Source organism: Carex rostrata, chromosome 33 (genome assembly GCF_964058835.1).
Source record: "Carex rostrata chromosome 33, lpCarRost1.2, whole genome shotgun sequence".
In the NCBI taxonomy this organism is placed as follows: Eukaryota; Viridiplantae; Streptophyta; class Magnoliopsida; order Poales; family Cyperaceae; genus Carex; species Carex rostrata.
The window spans coordinates 3550057-3574927 of NC_135950.1; the positions used below are offsets into that span (position 1 = coordinate 3550057).

The 24871-nt window shown below is 33.6% G+C and overlaps 2 protein-coding genes and 1 pseudogene across 6 annotated transcripts in view; all 3 read left to right on the plus strand.

Annotated features, from left to right (window-relative positions):
• The window catches only part of LOC144548593 (putative disease resistance RPP13-like protein 3), a 66573-nt gene extending 61543 nt beyond the window's left edge, over nucleotides 1-5030 (plus strand). For 3 of the 5 annotated variants that reach the window (XM_078297297.1, XM_078297298.1, XM_078297294.1), the window contains exons 2-4: nucleotides 138-359; nucleotides 2358-3134; nucleotides 3596-5030. In XM_078297297.1, coding sequence (XP_078153423.1) covers nucleotides 138-359; nucleotides 2358-3134; nucleotides 3596-4868 — 2272 coding nt within the window. In that variant the 3' untranslated portion in view covers nucleotides 4869-5030. The remainder of the gene's footprint in view (nucleotides 1-137; nucleotides 360-2357; nucleotides 3135-3595) is intronic. The other 2 variants (XM_078297295.1, XM_078297296.1) reach the window with 1 other exon arrangement.
• Nucleotides 5031-6885: 1855 nt separating this feature from the next.
• Nucleotides 6886-10647, plus strand: LOC144548374 (U-box domain-containing protein 70 pseudogene; annotated as a pseudogene).
• Nucleotides 10648-20925: 10278 nt separating this feature from the next.
• LOC144548375 (disease resistance protein RPP13-like) lies at nucleotides 20926-24439 on the plus strand. The gene is made up of 4 exons (XM_078297040.1): nucleotides 20926-21398; nucleotides 21611-21832; nucleotides 23864-24315; nucleotides 24432-24439. The coding sequence occupies exons 1-4, from the start codon at nucleotides 21001-21003 to the stop codon at nucleotides 24437-24439; spliced, it is 1080 nt and encodes a 359-aa protein (XP_078153166.1). The 5' UTR covers nucleotides 20926-21000.
• Nucleotides 24440-24871: the final 432 nt, after the last annotated feature.

Here is a 24871-nt window from a genome sequence, read left to right on the forward strand (position 1 = left end):
AAGAGAGAATGACGAAGGAAAATAAAGATAAACAGTTAATTTATGTATAAATTTCAAGTACATTCACTCTAATTATTTGACTTATTAACCAATCAATTATATTTATTATTTCTAACTAATATATTAATTTCAACAAGGTATGGAATTAATACTCTGGGCGAGGACAGTGGAGAGATCAAACTGCCTATTAGACCACCCGTGCTACCGGACATTGATCCCGATATTGTCGGGTTCAAGGAGGACCAAGACAATATTGTTAAGGAGTTGCTGGATGAGACCACTAAGACACGTTCTGTCGTTTCGATTTGGGGAGTTGGCGGGCTCGGAAAAACAACTCTCGCACAAAAAGTATACAATTGGTATGTGTTATATATATATATATATATATATATATATTTTTTTTTTTCTTTAAAGAACCTTTAGTTTTGAATTTAATTGTTTGTTTCAAGATGATTAATTAAACTCTTATTTGCAACAATAGAGTTTGTTGAATTATATATATATTTAGTCAACAAGTGTTTCCAATTTTGTTCTGACTTCACCACTATTGATTTCAACTTCAAGATTTTGTAGAAATTATGAAATATGTTTGATAAATTTTCTGAAATTGTAAATCGATTTTCCAAATTATCAAATCCTGTCACTTTTTGAACAAATTGTCTGATGAATTAATGAATTTTGAGATAATTGCTTCATATGATTAGTTTTGTAGTTAAAAACTTAATTTTTATTAAATCAACTAATCAAGTCCATTTAATTTTAAATTTTTAGTAAATCAATTGTGCATAATTATAAGAATAGTATGTATTAAGACAATTCATCGCAAGGCTGACAATAATTGACTGAACAAATGGGTTGAACTAGACAATTTTGAACAAAAAAACGATTGGATGGTTGAGTCGGAATTGAATTCATATCTTCTGATGTAACATAATATTATTATGTTTACATCCGCCTTGTCTGATCAGAATCTGAACAATTCATTCTGAAGTGAAATGCATGAGATTCTTTTAATATTTATACAGATTTTGATGGATCGATGGTCTGAATTTAAACAAAAATATTATGATATCGGGTGAAAAGAATTCACTGCATTCAAATTTTGAGTTGATATGTGAAAAATTGGACAGTTCAAATCTTTTCTGCATAAATTTTCAAAGTACAATAATATTGTTTCCCTGCATTCCGAATTGGAAATGAACTCGACTTTAAGATAAACTGAAAATTTGAGATCCGGCCGACTAAATTCTCCAATTTGATATAATTCTTTACTATCTATATGTTTTATAATACACAACTAAATGTTACTATTACGTACTAACTAGTTGTAAATTTATATTACCTAGTTATTTATTAAACCAACAATATTTATTAATAATAAAGTATTTCAAAATATAATTGGATACTATGGATTCTGACTGATATTACAACCAATAAAGTATTTCAAATGTCGGGCTGAATACGACATTTCTCCTTAAAAAAGGAAAAAAAATAAAATAAAATTCATGATCCAATATGAACCCAACCCGATCCAAAAATTTGACATATCTAATCATAATGATTAATTATGCATTTATTAATTGTGGTTGTAACATTTTCATTAAAGTAGCCAAGTAGGCCATTGAGGGTTAAATTGATTTGTTCTTGTTGGATGCCTTTATTAACCCAACCCAACCCATCCCATCCCATTCCGAACATGTCATTGAGGGCATGCCGGGATATGTTTCTTTTGTATTGCATGTACGGTAATTGATAATGTGCAAATTTAAACAAGATCAAAAGCTAGATCTCATAAACAACGGCTGAATCGTGCGAATTGATATTGTGCAAATCTATTTGTATAGCCCTAATTAAAGTGACAAATGAATAGTTCGGATTCGATTCAGCGAGGTAAAAAATTTGTGATTCGAGTATAATGCAGATAAATTCGGAAATGATTCAGTACAATAAGAAAGAAAAAAAAACCTAAACGTTTTTCTTTTAAAAATTCGCGTTTATTTTATGTTTTTATTGTGAATAATTCATAATTTGCATTTTATTTGCAATAAAACGTAATATACGTTTTTTGTGTGTTTTATTCGTGGTTCAGTTTGGAAAAACACAAAGCTCTCATAAGTCTTATCACTATGGCAGCAACAACTTTTGCATTTTCAAACCTTCATTGATGTCTCTAGCTGGCCTAGCTAATAGCTAAACCAGAGCCCTTTCGATTGGTAACAAAAAATTCAATTTTCTATTTACGCATAAATTTAACCATCAAAACGGACACAGATATATATATATTTTTAATCTTTTTTTAGTCTATTATCTTTACATTTTTGTTATACTAAAATTCACAACATCTTTTATTTTTACAGTGATGATATCAAGACACAATTTGAACTTCGCATATGGGTAGCTATTTCTCAAAAATTCGAACTAATTGACATTTTGAGAAAAGTAGCAAAACAACTCCAGCTTCCTATCGATCCGAGCAAGCAATCAAATGATTTTCTTACCGAGATTCATGGGTCCCTTAGAGATAAAAAGTACCTCATAGTCTTTGATGATGTTTGGACAGATGAACTATGGACTCAAATTGGAGAAGCACTCCCAAACAAAAATAATGGTAGTAGAGTACTTATAACCACTAGGTCCTCTGAAGTTGCCAAGGATGCAGATCCCACGTGTGAACCATACAAACTTGGGTTCTTAACAAAGGAGTTAAGCGTAGAGCTTTTCTTGAAAAAGGCTCTTCCAAATCATGATCCAAACAAAAGTACTTTTAATGATCTTTGTGATATTACAGATCAATTTGTTCAAAAGTGCGGTGCGTTGCCTCTCGCATTAGTTGTTTTAGGAGGCCTATTATCAAGGAAACCACACAACTATATTGCTTGGAGTAAGGTGTTACAAACAATGAGTTGGCATGCTAATGATGGAAAGAAATGTAGCGAGATTATAGGTACTAGTTATGAGGATCTACCATTTGCTCTTAAATCATGTTTTTTGTACTTTGCCGCATTTCCCGAAGACTGTGATATCGATGCCGAATCTTTAATTCGAATGTGGGTTGCGGAAGGCTTCATACCACAAGAAGATAATAGAACATTAGAAGAAACTGCAGAGAGTTACTTGGAGGATCTCGTGCAGAGGTATAACTTCTTCATTTAATGTATTACAAATTTTAGTGTACCGTGCTAATATCATTGTTGAATATACATGTGTTGGTTCCAATTTAGTTATTTATTCATAAAAGTCTATAGGCATGTATTAAACGATTTGGATACAACAAGGTTCTAATATAAGGAGCACTACAAGAGAAACAGAAAGGAAAAAAAGAAAAATAATAATAATGCACAATGCAATCAGCACATACAAGTTATGTATAGAGTTTCCAATTGAATTGTTTCGAAGCTAAATATTTTTCTTTCTGAAACATTTACTGTCCTCAAAATTTTTTAGTGTAAATATTATACATAATCAATACTAATTTCTTTTACTACTTACCTTAGAAAAACGTGAGCCCCAAAAATTTACTTGTGACCTTTATGAGCACTCCAAATACGATGTTCTTGTATGTTTAAAACAAATTTTCTTATTGTATATATAACAGGAGCCTGGTTCAAGTCAAATCTAGACATTTTGATGGTTCTATCGAACATTGCTGCATTCACGATCTCCTACGGGATCTTGCTATCCAAAAAGCTAAGGAGGACAACTTTCTTGTGGTGTATTCACATCCAGATTGTGATCAACAAAGCTTGAGTAGGGCGCGTCGTGTGGCAGTTCACCATCCAGATTGTGATAAACTCGTGATGAGCCAAAACCTCCGCACTCTGTTGTGCTTTGATGGTAAAGTCATGCCGAATTGTTCTAAGCAAAAGCTGCTCAAAGTGGTAAGCAGTAATACATCCTTGGAAAGCGTAGATGTGGGAATGTTTGAGGGATTATGTCAGTTAAGATATCTAAATCTTAGAGGGAATCTAGGTGACAAGTGTACTGGAGGAGATGACAAGTATGGGAAAAGATACTTGGAGAAAGTGATAGGCACCATGAAGTGTATACAGACTCTTGAGGTCATTCTAGTTACACGTAGGGAAACCTTCCCCACATATATTTTTCCTGATTGTGCATGGAACATGAAGGAACTGAGGCATATCTGGACTGGATCATTTAGACCAGAACTGCCACCATCAACAGAACTATCAAATTTACAAACGCTTGGAGTGGTTACTACCAATGAATCATGGAAAACTAGATTTCCTCATCTACCTAATATACGTACATTAGATTTATTACACGACAAATCATGTTCATGGATGGTAGTTGCCAATTTCCTTGGCACGTTAAAGAACTTGATCTCTCTGAACCTAAACAGTTCTTTCTCAGGAGACATATTTGATATGAGGGAATTTCCATTTTATCAGAATCTAAAATCTCTAACATTATACTCTAACAATAATGAAATGGCCACTGATATTGTCATGTTACCTCCTCACCTCATTTATCTTGAGATTAGAAATTTCCACTTCCAGCAAGATGTAATGCCGGTACTGGAGAATCTACACTGTCTCAAGAGTCTCGGACTATTGGGATTCAATAAACCTTATAATCGAAAAATGAGATGTTCAACTAAAGGCTTCAACCAATTAGAACAACTGAAGCTTTTCTGCATTACCGTGCTAGAGGATTGGGAGATAGAGGAGGGGGCCCTGCCCATTCTTAGAGAACTCAAAATTAAGAAATGTAAAGAATTGTGTGTTCCTCAGGGGCTACGACACCTAACCAACCTTCAAAAATTGGAATGGTGGGGTGTGGGCGATGAGGGTAAGGCAGACGAGGTTCGCCAATTATGCAAACATGTGCCTTCACTTAAATTAATTTAACTATTGATATATATAGTCATGCATGAACTCCGGTCAATGCATATTTTACTCCTCCAAGACTCCAATTTCATATTTGACATTGTTTTCTCTTAAATTTCTTGTATGCATGTGTGCTTTGCATTTTTAATTTAATTCTGATGTTTTTATTTTTTTCTCTCTTGAGATAAAAAAACATATATAGTTCAAGATTGCAAGTTTGAGTTTTCTTATAATAGTACGTAGTTGAGGGCGGGCATGTTCATATATATATATATATATATATATATATATAGGACTTGGCTACGGTGCTATGGGTTGCATAGAGGCCTCCCGTGCTACGGCTCCATATTCGATTTTTCAAAATCCAAACAGTCGATCCGAACCGTTCATCTTGTTCTCCATATTAATATGTGTTTGGAGATCAAATTTTATATTTTTTGGAAATTTTTTACTATTTTTTTAGATTTATTGAAAATCGTTGTTTTCAGACAAATCTGGATCATAAAAAATAGCGATATTCAATAAATCTAAAAAAATAGTAAAAATTTCCAAAAAATGTAAAATTTGGTCTCCAAATACATATTAATATGGAGAACAAGATGAACGGTTTGGATCGACCGTTCGAATTTTGAAAAGTCTAATATTGAGCCGTAGCACGGGAGGCCTCTATGCAACCCATAGCATATTAGCCAAATCCTATATATATATATATATATATATATATATACGAGTAACGCTACGGTGCTATGGGTTGCATAGATTGCTACGGTACTACGGCTCAATACTCGAGTTTTCAAAATCCTAACGGTCGATCCGAACCATTCATCTTGTTCTCCATATTTATATGTGTTTGGAGACCAAATTTTATTTTTTTTGGACATTTTTTACTATTTTTTTTATAGGTAGAAAAATCAAATATCTGAATGGTGCAAAAAATTTTAGATCAACTGATTTTCTACCTATCTAAAAAAATAGTAAAAAATTACCAAAAAATATAAAATTTAGTCTTCAAACACATATTAATGTAGAGAACAAGATGAACAGTTAGGATCGACCATTAGGATTTTGAAAACTAAAATACTGAGCCTTAGCACCGTAGCCCTCTATGCAACCCATAGCACCGTAGCCTTACTCGATAGATATAGAGTAAGGCTTGGGTACTATGGATAACATAAGGTCATCCATGTTACGGGTTCATAAATCTATCATATTACCTTCAAACTTTGATTTAAGTAGCTCCATAAATTAGTTATATAATAAAATTGTAGAATACTAATTGTTACTATTTTTTATGATTTATGAAAGATAGCAAAAAAAGGTCTAAAAATAAAGACTTCTATTAGTCAAACTTCTATTAGTTAGCTCGTTGATAAAGACTTCTATTAGTCAAGTCTAATCAAAAAGTCGATAAAGATTTCTACTAGTCAAGTCTAATTAGAAATGACCAAGAATAGACTAAGTCAAACTTCGAATTTATACTGAATTTTTTTTTCATAGCCTCCATTAAATAAATAAAATCCACAAATATCCTCAAATTTTTCTATTTTTAAAAATATCCCAACTGCTCAAATTCTAGACAATTCTACTGTAGCAATAGAACCAGCTAGATATTTTGAGCGGTTGGTATAGTGGTTGTTTCTTTGAAAATGTAACGTTCATATAAACAATTAATTTCTTGTCAAAATTATTAGTCACTATAATAATTAATATGATTTTCAGTCTATAATGGTATGTCTTGTTGACTTTTGATTTTTTTCTTTTTCATAATCTTGTAAAATTTATGAAAATGTATACCATATTATTAGTTGCCAAAAAAAACTTTTTATCTTGTTTTCTTTCTCAACAACATTAATTAACTTTATGTGCATAGTTTTCAAATTTTTTTTTTTGTAAATTAGATATTTTGACAAATTTGGAGGTTAAACCTATCAAATATTGCTACTAAAAATTCAAGGGATGCAAAAAACTATCAGATAAGCACGATGAGAAACTTGCTTAATAAGCCACTTTAAATCGTTTAACGGGTTTTGTCTGCGAAATGGAATTATCGAATCTAAACTCTAGGACCCGATATGGTCTTCACGGTCTTGATGTACCTGCATCACTCTTCTAGTGTGGGAAAAATGACAGGCAGAGCCGGCTCCATCACGGAACGGCACGGCACATGTTACTGTTCCATGCCGTGACCATTCCTTGACATTTTGGTCACGGGACGGCACGCAAGTCACGTGTAATTAGAACCATTAGGTCTTTAATCAAATAGTGAATCTTGAAGAAACTAACTTAAATTATGAAAAAATAGTTAAACGTAATTAGTTACGTTTGGACACGGGACGTGAATAGTTACGGCACACGAGTCAGGCGTGACTCGCGTGCTGTGACCATCCCTTGATGTTTTGGTCACGGCACGGCACGGTACGGGTCACTGTTCACTTGGCACGGCACGGCAAGTTTTTTTTAATTCTATCACTCTCAACAAATATGTAAAGAAGGTTGCCAGTCTGGATGGAAAAAATACATAAAAACTAGGAAGTTCCAAACAATTGAAGTGCAAACCCTACAAATTCTTACAGAAGCCCTCGGCTGCACGGCAAGAACCCTCGGCTGCACGGCAAGTTCAAAAACCATTAAAGGAATCTCAGAGATTTACCCAAAGATCCCTCAGAACTTCAAAATTCCAAAAATACCTTACAGCCTTGGAGAACTCTGAATAAATTAAAATAAATTCCATCAAATCTAGAAAAAAACCTAATAAACCCAAATAAATATCTTAAAATCACGAATAAACTCAAAAGCTAAAATACTTAATGTACAAAATATGTTTCTCAAAATCATTATCATTTATCAATCATGAAATTATAAAATAGTACTATGGGTACTATGGATACACTACTACAAAAATGGTCATTGTACACTGCACATTGTACACGGATTTGATAATTTTACCTAAAAACCGTGGAGAAAATATAATTTTTTGGAAGCCCGAAATATCTGTGGGATCTCTACACGGATGTTTATTAAAGAATCAGTGTAGAAAGCCTTGAGAGAGCTACACGGACGTTTATTAGGAACTATACACGGATTATTATTTAAATAACAGTGTAGAAAGCCTTGAGAGAGCTACACGGATATTTATTAAAGAACCGTGTAGAAAGGTAAGAATTGTACACGGATGTTTGTTTAAACAGTAGTGTAGAAAGCTTGAGAGAGCAACACGGACGTTTAATAAAGAGCCGTGTAGAAAGGTGAAAATTGTACACGGTTTTTTGTTTAAATAACAGTATAGAAAGCCTTGAGAGAGCTACACAGATTTTTTACTTAAAAATTCGTGTAGAAAGGTTATTCTAGGGTTTTGGTTATATAAAAGACCTTCTCCTTCCAGCAGCGCCGTTTTGATCAATTAATACTCTCTCTCTCTCTCCTTCCAGCAGTGCCATTCTGATTTCTATGCACAAGGAGCTAGGATCTGAGATCTTTGAAGTTAATTTGTATTTCTCCTCTCTATCTTGCTAAGCTTAGTCATGTGTGTGTATATATATATATATATTTATATATATATATATATATATATATATATATAGAGGAGGGTTCAAATGCACCCAAATTTTTGTGCACCCAAGTGCACCCTATTCTTTTTCTCCATTTTCAAAGTTCAAATAGTCAATCCGAACCGTTAGATGCGATATTTATATTAAGATGTGCTTGGAGACCAAATTTTACATTTTTTGGAATTTTTTTACTATTTATTAAGCCACTTTGAAAAATCGCTGATTCAATGGTCCAGAAAATGTAAAATCAGCGATTTTCAAAGTGGCTTAATAAATAGTAAAAAAATTCCAAAAAATGTAAAATTTGGTCTCCAAGTACATCTTAATATATAGATCGCATCTAATGGTTCGGATTGACTATTCGGACTTTGAAAACAGAGAAAAATGATTTGAAAGATAGGGTGCATTTGGGTGCACAAAAATTTGGGTGCATTTGAACCCTCCTCATATATATATATATATATATATTTCTCTTTTCTATTACTAGCTTATTATTGCTTATTTAGGTCAATTATTAATTAATGCATGCATGCTTGATTTGTTAAGATAATGTAAATAATTAGTGTAATGTGGATTATTTTTTGAAAGTGAGAAGTAAAGAAAACGCCTAAGGTCTCCATCATCAGATCTGAGGAAAACCGTTGAAGATCAGTACTAACGCTTCCGCCTAAAGATGTCTACACTTCAGAACTGTAAGATTTAAATTACTTTGCTATTTTATTTTGAATTTACGGATTCTGGATTGCTTGTGTTTTTTTAATTGCAAAACACGTCATAAATTATTAAGACTATCATTTGGTATCAGAGCCATCGTAAATTCATATAAGATGCAATAATTTTTTTTTTACGAAATTGATTTTCAATGGTTCGTATAAAAGCTAGACAGATTCAACTAATTTTATATATAAATATTTTCTTATAATTTTGGATGAAAATTTTAAAGGAGAATTTTTATTGCCTATTATGTATGCACATATATGTTGATCAATGGATTCTTATTGGAGATGCAATATGTTGGAGACCTTTAACCAAGAGGCATCATGTCATGGATCACATGGGAGCTCCTTTAACCATCTAAATAATGTATATTTTTGTTCAATCATTAATTCCGACTATGTTATAAAAATCTCTTCTCTGACTCTTTTATCAAAATAAAAAGTCAACTCTTGTTTGTGTTTCAAAAATATATAAAAGGTACATAACTAATTATATTGATATTGGTAATTAAATTAAATTCTGATTAGTATTGAACCCAACTAATAGGTTTGAACCGATAAGATATTTGAATCTGATTTTTGCTCCTCCCTGGCAGAAATTCTGCTTCCGCCCCTGATTAGGTAAAAATAGAAATATGAAACAACGACAGAAAAAACTAATGTAATGTACACAAACAGTAGTTCAAGAATACAATAACATAGAACTATATTTTGGTAGAACATGTTCATATTCTGTATTGGTAATATGTATAGTGTGTTAATTAGCATTTATAACTCATCTAGGTATAGGGAGACTATTTTTCAATTAACCGGAAGTTAATTTAAACAACCCAGGTTGAAACTCTAAACAAAGTGCGGCATCCAAACCTTGTGGAACTCATAGGGGCATGTGCAGAGACACGGGCACTTATTTACGAGTACCTACCAAATGGCAGCCTAGAAGACCGTCTACGATGCAAAAACAACACTCTGCCCCTTCCGTGGCAAGCACGAGTTCGTATTGCATTTGAGATTTGCTCTGCACTAAGCTTCTTACACTGTAGTGAGCCTCATGGTATTGTGCATGGTGATCTAAAACCCGACAACATTCTACTGGATGGGAACAACACAAGCAAAATCTGTGGCTTTGGTCTGTGTCGTGAGCTTAACTGGACAGCCAGCGCAAGCATACCATACCACTGGACAGATTGTCCAAAGGGAACATTTGCCTACATGGACCCGGAGTACTTCTCAACAGGGAAGATAACTTCTCAATTTGATGTTTATTCTTTTGGCATTTTGTTGTTGCGACTTGGTACATGCAAAAACCCACGGGGTATAAGGCAATTGGTGGAGGAGGCACTAAGGAAGGGTACATTGAAGGCGTTAATTGATCCTTCGGCAGGTCCCTGGCCATTTAAGGAGGCTAAGAAGATGATCTCATTGGGCCTTAAATGCAGCGATCCAATGAGAAAGAATAGGCCGGATCTGTCGAAAAAAGTGTGGAAGGAATTGAAGTCCATGGCAGACGTTGCTTCTGCATCAATGTCATTGTAGAAAGCTCCTTATCTTCTTAGTTAAATGGTACATTTATAAATAAATGGCTTAGTTGTTTTCTGTAAACCTGAGTAGTTAAGAATCTTATGACTGTGCGATCGTCCATCCTGATGGATTTTTTTTTTTTTTTTTTTTGGAAAGAAAAGGCTACTAAGTCCGTTTCATTGAAAGTTCATGCACACACAGACCAATGCATGTTACCTGTTAAAATGTTCTCCTTGCTAGGAGCTAATTAAACGTGCGAATAGTCTCCTTCTCCTTCTGGGCCTAATTGAAGTAAAGGAATCTCCAGTTCCAAGATTAGAATATAAACCTACCACTTGAAAGAGGAAGAGATTCATCAGAACTTGCCACTGTAATATCATTGTCTAAATTTTCATTTTGATTTTATACTTTTGTCATGGTTGTTTCCATTGGAATTATTTAATTTCTTAAATAAAAGTTTTTCTAATAATGTGTCAGAGACAAATTATAATGTGTCAGTTTGGTCAAGTGTGTCAATTAATTTGGTCAAACAAAAATTCACTTAGGACATGCGTGCACCGAACCTTAGTTATGATCGTTTTATCATCGATCCGTGCACATAACCTCAGATGGCGCAAATAAAAGAGAGAAGCAGTACCATTATAATTTATTAAATTATAGTTTTAAAATAGTTCTGCAATTGTTTTACTTTAATCATTGTTACATATATTTGAAAATAATATTTCACCGCGTACCCTTTAATTTCTCATCAAATTCCTAATTTTCTAGTATCATAAAAATATCCAACAAAAATCACCAAATTATTATGAAATAAAAAAAATATATATATTTTGAAATACTATGACATAGTCACAGAGAGCAGCAGGAGGAGTGCAATTAATGGATTCGGACCGTTCTTTTAATTCCGACAGACGACTAGGATTAATTCAGACCGTTCATTATCTATGCAATAGGCTTAGGACTAATTCGGACCGTTGATTTTCTATACAATACGAATGAGCATGTAAATATTAACAGAGCTGATTTTACTTCAAACAGCGCAATAGTTAAATGCAGCGCTGTAGTGATTGTATGGCATTGCGCTGCCCTAAAGAAAATATACTCTGTCAATACATTTACCCGCACTTACTCAGACGAGCGGCGGCTGGAAATAACAATTACTAATTAATCAAAGAATTAATTAAAGAATCCCCAGGTTAAACTGACAAAATGGACCAACCAATGTACGTAGGGTAGGATGTCATTGACCTTGGGGCTACATCTAGGGAACAGTTGGAGACGGGAAGTGCACACTGGTAGGTAAAATATTGACAGAGTAGGTTTTTCTTTAAACAGCGCACTAGTCATAGTCGCTGTTTTGGTTATACTGTCTATGCGCTGTATTTAGAAAAATATACTTTGTCAATACATTTACCTGACACTTGCTCATACGAGCGGCGGCTGCAAATAATGATTAATGGGCTTGCTTTGCCACTTTGCCTACTTTGCCATGACGTGATGTTTCCAGAAATAGCGACCATCTACCGGTCTTGTTGCGCACTAACCCGGTCTCGAAGAAGGTTCAAAAGAGGTTCCGTTGTGAGAATTGGTGGCTCCAACATGAGGATTTTAAGGTGGTTTGTGAGGAATCCGTGCAACAGCATGAAAGTTGGGATCAGGTAACAAAGAACTTCAAGGGAGAAGTTTATGGATCTCTGTTTATGAAAGTTGGCTCCAATATCTATCTTTGGTCATTGTGTCATCTGTGCACCGAACCTCACATGGCTGAGTATCACAGGGTATTTTATGGATCTCTGTTTGGAAACCCCTAAGTTGCTTTTTGCAAAGATTTATCATTTATCATCGTGGTTTCCGTTCTGGAATTTTATTGAATTCTGTCAATCCAGAATTTCATTCTGATATTTTGCGGGTACTTGTTGGTAACCTTTCTGCGATTGAAGAAATTCAACTATGCTCTAATTTTCTTAGTGTAAGAGATCCATACTTGAGAAAAATTCCAATCAATTACCTTAAAAGTGATTAATTCACGCCTTGTTTAGGTTCTCTATAGCTTGTATTATACCTTCATGTTAATGATAATCTATTATTTGACTTGTTTTAGTTTTTCACCAAGCGGCCTCAACCAGAGGCGCTCCCGGTACGTTTCTACCAATTGACAGAGCTTCATATCGACTTCTATGATCTATACACGAGTCCGGTTGCAACTGCTTTTTCTTTATTCAAAAGTTTAGCTGCCTTCAAATTGTAAATATAACTAGCCCAGAGTAGGTACAGCTGCTCCCAGAGTAGGTACAGCTGCTCACATGGTATCTCGAAGAATTGACTAGCCCAGAGTAGGTACAGCTGCTCCCAGAATAGGTACAGCTGCTCACATGGCATCTTGAAGAATTGACTAGCCCAGAGTAGGTACAGCTGCTCACATGGTATAGGTGATTGGGCTACTTTCGTCAGGGAGAGAGAGAGAATGGAAAAGAGGCCCCAATTGGAATAAAAAGAGAAAAATGCATCATAGAGTTCTTTGTTTTGCAAATTAAAGGTGGCTTAATTGAGACACCAAATATTATTTGCGCGCAGTAAGAGAGATTCAGAGTTTGAATTGGTAGCGTCGGATGAGAATGAGGGTTGGACTCAAATTGGAGTTATTAATGTCTTTAAAAATAATAATATAATATTGAAGATATAAAAAAATAAAAGACATTTGAAACCTCTTTGTGACTAAATAATGTGGGTGCTGATCTCCACCTGCTTTCTTTCCGTGACCTTACCAAAATCTTTTCCAGGTAACTGCAGAGGATAACCGGACAGAGAGACCAATCACTAGGGGTGAAAACGGAGCGGATACGGAGCGGATAATGCTAATATCATATCCGCATCTGTCGGATAATGAGCGGATACGGATACGGATACGGATAGTAAACGGATATCAAAATTCAAAACCAAATCCGCCTTAAACGGATACGGATACGGAACGGATAGTCCACGGATACGGATTCGAATACGGATATAAAACGAATAATGGTCGGATAATTAAGATATATGAACTTCTAAAATACAAATATTAATTAAAACATTAAATATAAATATTAATGAACTTATAAGAGATGAAAGATAATCTATTCATATAATATATATATATCAAATAAGTGTATGGTAACAAAAGATGTTGTGGTGTAGTGGTTTGAAGCTTGGTCTTAAGGCATTGAGATGGGAGGACATGGGTTCAAATCCCACCTATAGCAAATATTTATTCCTCTTTTATATGGGTTTGGCCAAATTATCCGAATCCGGATAATCCGGATATCCGCTCCGTTTAGGACTCCGAATCCGTATCCGTATCCGTATCCGGATCTTTTATGGATTTCCGAAAATTATCCGAATCCGTATCCGGGAATTATCCGAATCCGGATTATCCGGATTCGGATTATATCCGGATACGGAGCGGATATCCGCCGGATAATCCGGCTCCGTTTTCACCCCTACCAATCACATATGCTTTTAGAGGATAACTGCATATATGGACTTGTCGTTTCTTTATGAACCGCATTGGATTTAAAAGATCCTTATAATCCAAAATAATGTTGACCGACTTCTCTGTCCAGTTATCACGACCACTTCAGAGTGGACCCCATATTGAAAAATAAGAAATTAGATATAATTAATGGTTTCGTGAGACGACCAAGACATTGCGCGCACCAACAACCACTATTTTTATTAAATAATTAAGGGAGCACCTAGCTATCTTCCAGTAACAATTCTTCATTTCATCCCCCAGTTATTAACTACTTCAATTACTAACTACTTAGATAGACCACTTACTATTTGGGACCACATAATATTTGAAAGATTTTACAACTGGCGCGCGCTGAAATTCATTTATAATGCATCAAATATTTATATATAACACATCAAGTATTCATACCTAATACATCAAGTATTTAAAAAAAAAAACTAGACACGTTTTTAGAGGTGAAATTTTTTTTCTTCGTTCAATTTAATCAATATTTCTGACAATCGGTAAGAAATTTTGGAAAACTAAAACCACGAATGTTTTTGACATAATTTTATCTTTAAAATGAGATCCATGATGATATACTTTCGAGTTGTCCGTTGTACAAGTATTCATCCTTATCGAGAAAATATTTATCTTCGTCCTGCAAGTGCAAATATAAAAACTAGACACATCACTCATTCATTTTTTACACGTTTTTAGAGGTGATTTTTTTTCTCCGTTCAATCTAACCAATATTTCTGACGATCTGTGAGCAATTTTGCAAATATAAAACTACGAACGTTTTCTACACAATTTGATCTTTCAAATGAGATCCATGATGACATACTGTCGAGTTGTCTGTTGCACAAGTATTCATCTCTTATCGAGAAAGTATTAATCCTCGTCGTGTAAATGCAAATATAAAAACTGGAACATCACTCATCCATCTTTTACACGTTTTTAGAGGTGGGTTTTTTTTCTCCGTTCAATCTAACCAATATTTCTGACAATCTGTGAAGAATTTTGCAAATCTAAAACCACGAGCATTTTCTATACAATTTTATCTTTCAAATGAGATCCATGATGACATACTTTCGAGTTGTCCATTGCACAAGTATTAATATCTTGTCACGCAAGTATTCATACCTAAGATATTAAGTATTCATTTATACACATTGAAGTATTCATTTATATATCTCTATTTTTTTTCAAAATTTGTTTTTATGTCATTTATTTAATACGCAGTGGCCTAATTCACCATTAATAAAGCTTTGTTCTTTGCAAAACTCGCTAAATCATGAGGAAGGGGAATATAAACATGAAAGGGATTAATTGCATATACATATACAAAATTATTTTGATACGATCGACAGTGACGGATCTGACCCGGTAGAGACGTGCTCTAGTATTCATTCATATACATTGAAGTATTCATTCATACACAATGAAGTATTCATTCATACACGTTGAAGTATTTATTCCTGGCAGAGGCGTGCTTGATTGGGATGGAGTGACGGATGATCTCCGGCAGAACGTTCGCTGGAGCGGGAGCAGCAGGCGTAGAGGGAAAAAACTGAGGCGAAAGTATAAGAGGGAGGGAGCTTATTGTATTTATCATTTCGAGGTGAGAGAGGGTGGGAGGTGGAAGAGGGAGGGGAACTTATCTATGAAAAAACGAAGGCGAAGGAGGAGGTGGGAGAGGAAGGTAAAGGCGGAGGTGAGGTGAGGTGAGGTGTGGGAGGCGGAGGTGAGGTGAGGGAGGTGGGAGGCGGAGGTGGGAGAGGGAGGTGGGAGAAGGGGGTGGGAGAAGGAGATGGAGGTGAAAGAGGAAAATGGAGGTGAAAGAGAAAGGGAGGAAAATGGAGGTGAAAGAGAAAGGGAGAAAAATGAAAGAAATAAATGTTGTTAGAAATAGTAGTTATAGTTATAGTTAAAATAGAAAGTTAGTTGGGAGATGAAATGGGGGATGGATAGGTGAGGAAAATTATAATTACTCAATAATTAATTAACCTTTGAATTGACGCATCAACCAGCGACCACTTGAGGCATTTAAATTGTTCCTATTTTTTTCTCACGCCTTTCTCATAATACACCAACATATATATTTGATTAATTTCACACTAGCTTCAGCTCCACCTAGAATACAGAAGAGAGATGACTGAGAGCATTGTAGCTAATTACAATTATTCAAGGGATATTGTTTTGCAAGTTTCTTTGACAGATAAGAGAAACTACAAGCTCAAGAAATGAATGATGATTGATCGACATAAAAATTATATATATAATGGACTAAAATTAAAGTCCTAATAATTTCAACGAGGGGATGGGTTTAGCCCTAATAGGTCTTCTTGCGATGGCAATCCAATCTCTGATAGGCAATCATTTGATAGAGATTCAATGGGTAATAACAAGCCGATAAGTTGATCAAAAGAGCGCACACTTTTAAGAAGCATTGACTCCAAACCCCATTCCTATGGTGAGTGTGCCCTATGTAGATGGTAGGTTGAGCAATTTAGCTCATAATGAGGACCGAGGCGGTAATTTCCGCAGGATATGAATCTACACATATCCTTGGTAGGTAACTCACCTATATGAGAGTGTCTGTATACGGCCGCAGTATGAGACATGAGTAAGCCTTTAAGACTCTCATGAAAAATCCAAGACTTGTGTAAGGTTATTAATGCGCGTACCGCGACGAGAAGCTCCATATTGTGTGTGTGGTAGTTGAATTTTGAATAAAACGAACGAGTTCAAGACATAGTTCACTCTGTTTTCACCAAATTAAAGCTATAGATATTAGATGAAGTTCAAAGTTTCTAAACTACTTCATCAATGCACAATATAAATATTCAGCAATTTGTTTCAGTATAATCTTCCGTTTAATATTCTTAAATTTTGAGTTTTGTGAGGGATTGTTGGAACTTTATTTGAAAACTCAAAATTCCAACTCAATATCTTATATTTGATTAAAATATCTATTTGTAATATTTTGAAACTTGAGTGTTCAAATTTAAATTTCATATGTAATTATTTCAATTCCGTTTGAAGGCATTACAGTACAGAGCCACCTTTGTATCTCATTAATCTCTATTAATCTCTCTTTAAGACAATTAATCAGCGGATCAATTGCTAATGTTTTGAATATTATAAATGGTACATCCTTCTCTGTTGAAAGACATCGGAGAAATAAAACAAATAAGAAACCAAATATGTTTAATTCTTTTATTATCTCCCACAGAAAGTCTCCTTTGATTGATCCTCCATTTGTATTTTATCTCAATTAATCAAATTCTGATCTATGCTGGATATTGTGGAGTTATCGTCAGTTGCTTCTATGGCGTGCCTAAGGAGCAACAACTCTGAATTATGTTGGTTGCGGTTCCATCTTGCACGATGAGACGGAATATACTTAAGGAAAGTGTTCCGTACACGATCCAAGTAACTCTATTTCAATTTGATTTATTTTAATTAATTTCTAACTATCCGAATATTCTGAAAATTTATACCAACATTATATATATAATATGTAGTCAGGTTGTTTTCCATTAAAATATTTTATTCTTCATTTTCTGGATAAAACAAGGAGTATTTTATAGCAGATCAGTTAATAACATCCGCTGTGACTCCTTCAGTGATTTAATTGGTGAATATTTGAGATGAATTTTGACTTTAATTAATTGTCATTTTCAACAAAATCCTCTGGATCGCATGGAGGCTATGTTGTGCCTTCTTTCTTTTCAGCTATCGTTGGTACTTGGTAGTTGGTACCCTTTTTTTTTTATCTATAGCATTAAAAATAAAAGCTAAAATTTCTGATCTGAAAAACTTCAAAATATAGTACAAAATGACAAACTACTATTACAAGTTGTTTTTCCCATTTTTTGAATGGCAGTAGCATTCAGAGTTTGTAATAAAAAAAATGATTGTATTATCTTAAAATGTCAATTCATATGTACAATATCATCACTCATCACCATTAATTTACTTATGCAATTATACATTTACTTGATAAAAATAGAAATTGTATATAGAAATTATGAAAATCAAATAATTAATATATGAGCACAATATTAATTACATTACAAAAAGATACGACAGGAAAGATACTTATGTAGAATTAAATTGTTTGGGTCCGAAAGGATCCGGATATATATGGATATCCATTCTGTTTAGACTCTTACGGAATTATCCGTGTCCGCATCCATGTTATTTTTTCATACCCAATAAATATTTGGATTTTTATTCGGGATTATCCATATCCGTTTTGAACAGATTTGAAGCGGATATCCGCCGGATAATCGGGGGATCCGTTTACACCCCTAAAATTTAATATGCCTACCCAATTGTAGCAGCTCAAACTTCAATTTTAGCAGCAATGAAGGCATTCTTTTTCTTTGAGCATGCACTGGCATTCTTTTTCTCAGTACCTGAGATGAATTGATTGTGACATTAAATTCGAAATTCTTCAAAATATAGTAAAATATGACATATTTTAAACACACGTAACATTCCAGCCCCGATTTAGCTCTTATCCACGAGTATGACTAATATAACATCAGTGTCATTTCAGTCTATATAACACAAACTCCAAAACCTATCAAATCGAGTTCAAATGGTGAATCCAAACCGTTCAAACCAATTTACTTTATGAGTGATGCGTTTACATACAAACTTTTTATATTTTCGAGTTATTTTAGTATCAAATCAAGCGGCAAAAAAATTGAAAAATGAATGTATTAAAATTAACTTAAAAACTCAAACACTTGACCGCTTGACTTGATACCAAATAAACTCAAAAACTTATAAATTTTACATGTAAACGCACAACTAATGAAGTAGATCGGTTTGAACGGTTTGGATTCACTATTTGAACTCAATTTGATAGGTTTTGGAGTTGGTGTTATATAGACTGAAATGACACTGATGTTATATTAGCCATACTCCTTATCCACAGCCTAATTTCAAAAAAATGATGTGTTTTATGTTTTTGCAAGATGACAAAGTACCTTTCAAAGTTTTTTCTTTTTAATTTCTTTATTTAGCATTCAGAGTTTGTTTTAAAAAATTCATCCTATTCTGTTAAAATATCTATTCACATATAGCATGTTGTAAGATATCATAACTCATAACCATTTACATTTTGCAATCATACATTTACTTGATAAAAATATAATTATTTATCTTGATATTTGTTAACAATGCTTGAGTTGAGGACAGGAATATATATGATATACTATATATGGTACATGAATGTGATGCAGGATTTTGAACATATTTTTTTATTTATAGAAATTAATATAAAATAATATAGAATATTAGAATGAGCATGTGAAAATTTAGATGGCATAGATAGATCTAAAAAAACCGGATTCAATTTTTGAAGCCGAAAAAAATTTCTGGATCCAATTTCTGTATGGAACACAATATACCTCGTTATAAATTGGTCATAGAAGATCCAAGCTGCAGCTAGATTGAATCTGAGTTTTGTTTCGAGCTCCAAACCTTTTTTTATTCCCCCTCTCATCTTTAATCAGGGGTGCAAATGCTTTTATTTTTTGGATACGGAATAGATATATACATAAATATTTTTATAATATATATTAAACTATATATTATATATTTATTATTTAGATACGGATAATTAAAATTCAAAATTATATCTATATCGATCTGTATTAGCAAGGAAATTCGAATAATTAGATATCCATATTAAATTTTCCGATACGGATCCGGATACGATCGTATATTATCCTATCCGTTTGCACCCCTATCTTTTATGGGATCCAATAATGCCGAATTTATATGGTTTGTTGTGTTCATGTGGTGGCTGGATCGATCCATTGAATTGAAGATATTTTTAAGCTTTAAATTAATATTGGATCCGATTTTTTTTTTCCGAATCCGTAAATGCTTACATAACTCAGCCACTTATTATATTATCTTATATTATTTTATATTAATTACTACAAATAAAAAATTATGGATTTTGAAGGATCGATCCATAACAAATTAATAGTGATCAGATCGATTCAAAATGAACATGTCGAGTTTTGACTGGTCAAATACTTTTGATAGTTGAATGTTGATGTAGCCGGGAAATAATGCACACACGTCACAATTATACAATTATAAAAGAAATGATGCTTCTCATCAAATTGACAACAAGAAAAATCAAACAAACTAACTAACTATTCCAAGACACGCTATATTGACTAACAAAATATTCCAGGACACGCTATATTGACTAACAAAATATTCCAAGACACGCTATATTGATTAACTTTACTTTACTTTCAAAAAAATGGATGCTTCATTTGCTCCGAATTACGGAGGCACTGGAGAAATCAATCACCTCAGCTTTGAAAGGGAAACTGGACTTGTCCGTTGTTTATGAAACGGAAAAAAAACATTGCTCATTATTGACCGATCGAGTGGTCCCCATCAGTTCTCTAATTTTATATTGCTCATTATTGACCGATCGAGTCGTCCACATCAGTTCAAAGATTTGATATAGCTCTCAGTCTCACCTCTCTTATTCCTCTCCTGTTTCTCTCCACCGGGCTCTAGCTAGGCTCTGCAACTTAACTCCAATTTCTTTCTTCTCCTCGTTGGTAAGAAAATCACTCCTCGATCTATACTTTCTTCAGGTTTTTTTCTTCTCTTGCTTGCTTCTGTGATTATGTGGTGAACACCATACATCTTGTTGCTTGTTTTGTCTGTGCACGTCAAATTTTGATAAAATTCCCCAAATAGTGTTATGTGCTACTTTTTGTTATATATGTCTTCAACATTCAACTTTTTGTCATGCCTTACTGATAATACACCAACATTTTTTGTTTCTCACTGGTTTCAGCTACCACCTAGAATACAGAAGAGAGATGGCTGAGAGCATTGTAAAGTTTGTGCTGAGCAAGCTCACTGATGTTGTAGTTAAAGAGGCTCTACTCCTATACAACATCGATGAGCAAGTAGAGACAGTGACCCGTCAACTCGGCTGGATTCAGGCTTTCATGAAGGATGCTGACAAAAAGCAGATAACTGATGAGAGACAAAAGCATTGGGTAAAGGAGATGAGAGATGTTGCCTACCTAATAGAAGATGCCATTGACACCTTTCTCTCGGAGATCTCTCTAAAACCGGAAAAACCCATTGGCATGATGGAGTCCATGAAAAAGAAGTTGAAGACAACAAAAGAACTACCGGTTGTACACAAACTTGTCCATGAGATAACTAAGATCCAAACAAGGTTCACTGAGATCGAGACGAGTAGAGTCAGGTATATATGTTGGTTTATTCACGACCTATATATGTTAATTTTGATTTAGAGCATTTTGCTTTGTGTATTTAGTGGAAGAGAGAATGACGAAGGAAAATAAAGATAAACAGTTAATTTATGTATAAATTTCAAGTACATTCACTCTAATTATTTGACTTATTAACCAATCAATTATATTTATTATTTCTAACTAATATATTAATTTCAACAAGGTATGGAATTAATACTCTGGGCGAGGACAGTGGAGAGATCAAACTGCCTATTAGACCACCCGTGCTACCGGACATTGATCCCGATATTGTCGGGTTCAAGGAGGACCAAGACAATATTGTTAAGGAGTTGCTGGATGAGACCACTAAGACACGTTCTGTCGTTTCGATTTGGGGAGTTGGCGGGCTCGGAAAAACAACTCTCGCACAAAAAGTATACAATTGGTATGTGTTATATATATATATATATTTTTCTTTTTCTTTAAAGAACCTTTAGTTTTGAATTTAATTGTTTGTTTCAAGATGATTAATTAAACTCTTATTTGCAACAATAGAGTTTGTTGAATTATATATATATTTAGTCAACAAGTGTTTCCAATTTTGTTCTGACTTCACCACTATTGATTTCAATTTCAAGATTTTGTAGAAATTATGAAACATGTTTGATCAATTTTCTGAAATTGTAAATCGATTTTCCAAATTATCAAATCCTGTCACTTTTTGAACAAATTGTCTGATGAATTAATGAATTTTGAGATAATTGCTTCATATGATTAGTTTTGTAGTTAAAAACTTAATTTTTATTAAATCAACTAATCAAGTCCATTTAATTTTTAATTTTTAGTAAATCAATTGTGCATAATTATAAGAATAGTATGTATTAAGACAATTCATCACAAGGCTGGCAATAATTGACTGAACAAATGGGTCGAACTAGACAATTTTCAACCTAACGATTGGTTGGTTGAGTCGGAATTGAATTCATATCTTCTGATGTAACATAATATTATTATGTTTACATCCGCCTTGTCTGATCAGAATCTGAGCAATTCATTCCGAAGTGAAATGCATGAGATTCTTTTAATATTTATACAGATTTTGATGGATCGATGGTCCGAATTTAAACAAAAATATTATGATATCGGGTGAAAAGAATTCACTGCATTCAAATTTTGAGTTGATATGTGAAAAATTGGACAGTTCAAATCTTTTCTGCATAAATTTTCAAAGTACAATAATATTGTTTCCCTGCATTCCGAATTGGAAATGAACTCGACTTTAAGATAAACTGAAAATTTGAGATCCGGCCGACTAAATTCTCCAATTTGATATAATTCTTTACTATCTATATGTTTTATAACACACAACTAAATGTTACTATTACGTACTAACTAGTTGTAAATTTATATTACCTAGTTATTTATTAAACCAACAATATTTATTAATAATAAAGTATTTCAGAATATAATTGGATACTATGGATTCTGACTGATATTACAACCAATAAAGTAGTAATTAGAAATTAAGTTAGTAGCAATTATGACCAAACATCTTGAACCTCAAATGTCGGGCTGAATACGACATTTCTCCTTAAAAAAGGAAAAAAAATAAAATAAAATTCATGATCCAATATGAACCCAACCCGATCCAAAAATTTGACATATCTAATCATAATGATTAATTATGCATTTATTAATTGTGGTTGTAACATTTTCATTAAAGTAGCCAAGTAGGCCATTGAGGGTTAAATTGATTTGTTCTTGTTGGATGCCTTTATTAACCCAACCCAACCCAACCCATCCCATCCCATTCCGAACATGTCATTGAGGGCATGCCGGGATATGTTTCTTTTGTATTGCATGTACGGTAATTGATAATGTGCAAATTTAAACAAGATCAAAAGCTAGATCTCATAAACAACGGCTGAATCGTGCGAATTGATATTGTGCAAATCTATTTGTATAGCCCTAATTAAAGTGACAAATGAATAGTTCGGATTCGGTTCAGCGAGGTAAAAAATTTGTGATTCGAGTATAATGCAGATAAATTCGGAAATGATTCAGTACAATAAGGAAGAAAAAAAAACCTAAACGTTTTTCTTTTAAAAATTCGCGTTTATTTTATGTTTTTATTGTGAATAATTCATAATTTGCATTTTATTTGCAATAAAAAATAATATACGTTTTTTTGTGTTTTATTCGTGGTTCAATTTGAAAAAACACAAAGCTCTCATAAGTCTTATCACTATGGCAGCAACAACTTTTGCATTTTCAAACCTTCATTGATGTCTCTGGCTGACCTAGCTAATAGCTAAACCAAAGCCCTTTCGATTGGTAACAAAAAATTCAATTTTCTATTTACGCATAAATTTAACCATCAAAACGGACACAGATATATATATTTTTAATCTTTTTTTAGTCTATTATCTTTACATTTTTGTTATACTAAAATTCACAACATCTTTTATTTTTACAGTGATGATATCAAGACACAATTTGAACTTCGCATATGGGTAGCTATTTCTCAAAAATTCGAACTAATTGACATTTTGAGAAAAGTAGCAAAACAACTCCAGCTTCCTATCGATCCGAGCAAGCAATCAAATGATTTTCTTACCGAGATTCATGGGTCCCTTAGAGACAAAAAGTACCTCATAGTCTTTGATGATGTTTGGACAGATGAACTATGGACTCAAATTGGAGAAGCACTCCCAAACAAAAATAATGGTAGTAGAGTACTTATAACCACTAGGTCCTCTGAAGTTGCCAAGGATGCAGATCCCATGTGTGAACCATACAAACTTGGGTTCTTAACAAAGAAGTTAAGCGTAGAGCTTTTCTTGAAAAAGGCTCTTCCAAATCATGATCCAAACAAAAGTACTTTTAATGATCTTTGTGATATTACAGATCAATTTGTTCAAAAGTGCGGTGCGTTGCCTCTCGCATTAGTTGTTTTAGGAGGCCTATTATCAAGGAAACCACACAACTATATTGCTTGGAGTAAGGTGTTACAAACAATGAGTTGGCATGCTAATGATGGAAAGAAATGTAGCGAGATTATAGGTACTAGTTATGAGGATCTACCATTTGCTCTTAAATCATGTTTTTTGTACTTTGCCGCATTTCCCGAAGACTGTGATATCGATGCCGAATCTTTAATTCGAATGTGGGTTGCGGAAGGCTTCATACCACAAGAAGATAATAGAACATTAGAAGAAACTGCAGAGAGTTACTTGGAGGATCTCGTGCAGAGGTATAACTTCTTCATTTAATGTATTACAAATTTTAGTGTAACGTGCTAATATCATTGTTGAATATACATGTGTTGGTTCCAATTTAGTTATTTATTCATAAAAGTCTATAGGCATATATTAAACGATTTGGATACAACAAGGTTCTAATATAAGGAGCACTACAAGAGAAACAGAAAGGAAAAAAAGAAAAATAATAATAATGCACAATGCAATCAGCACATACGAGTTAT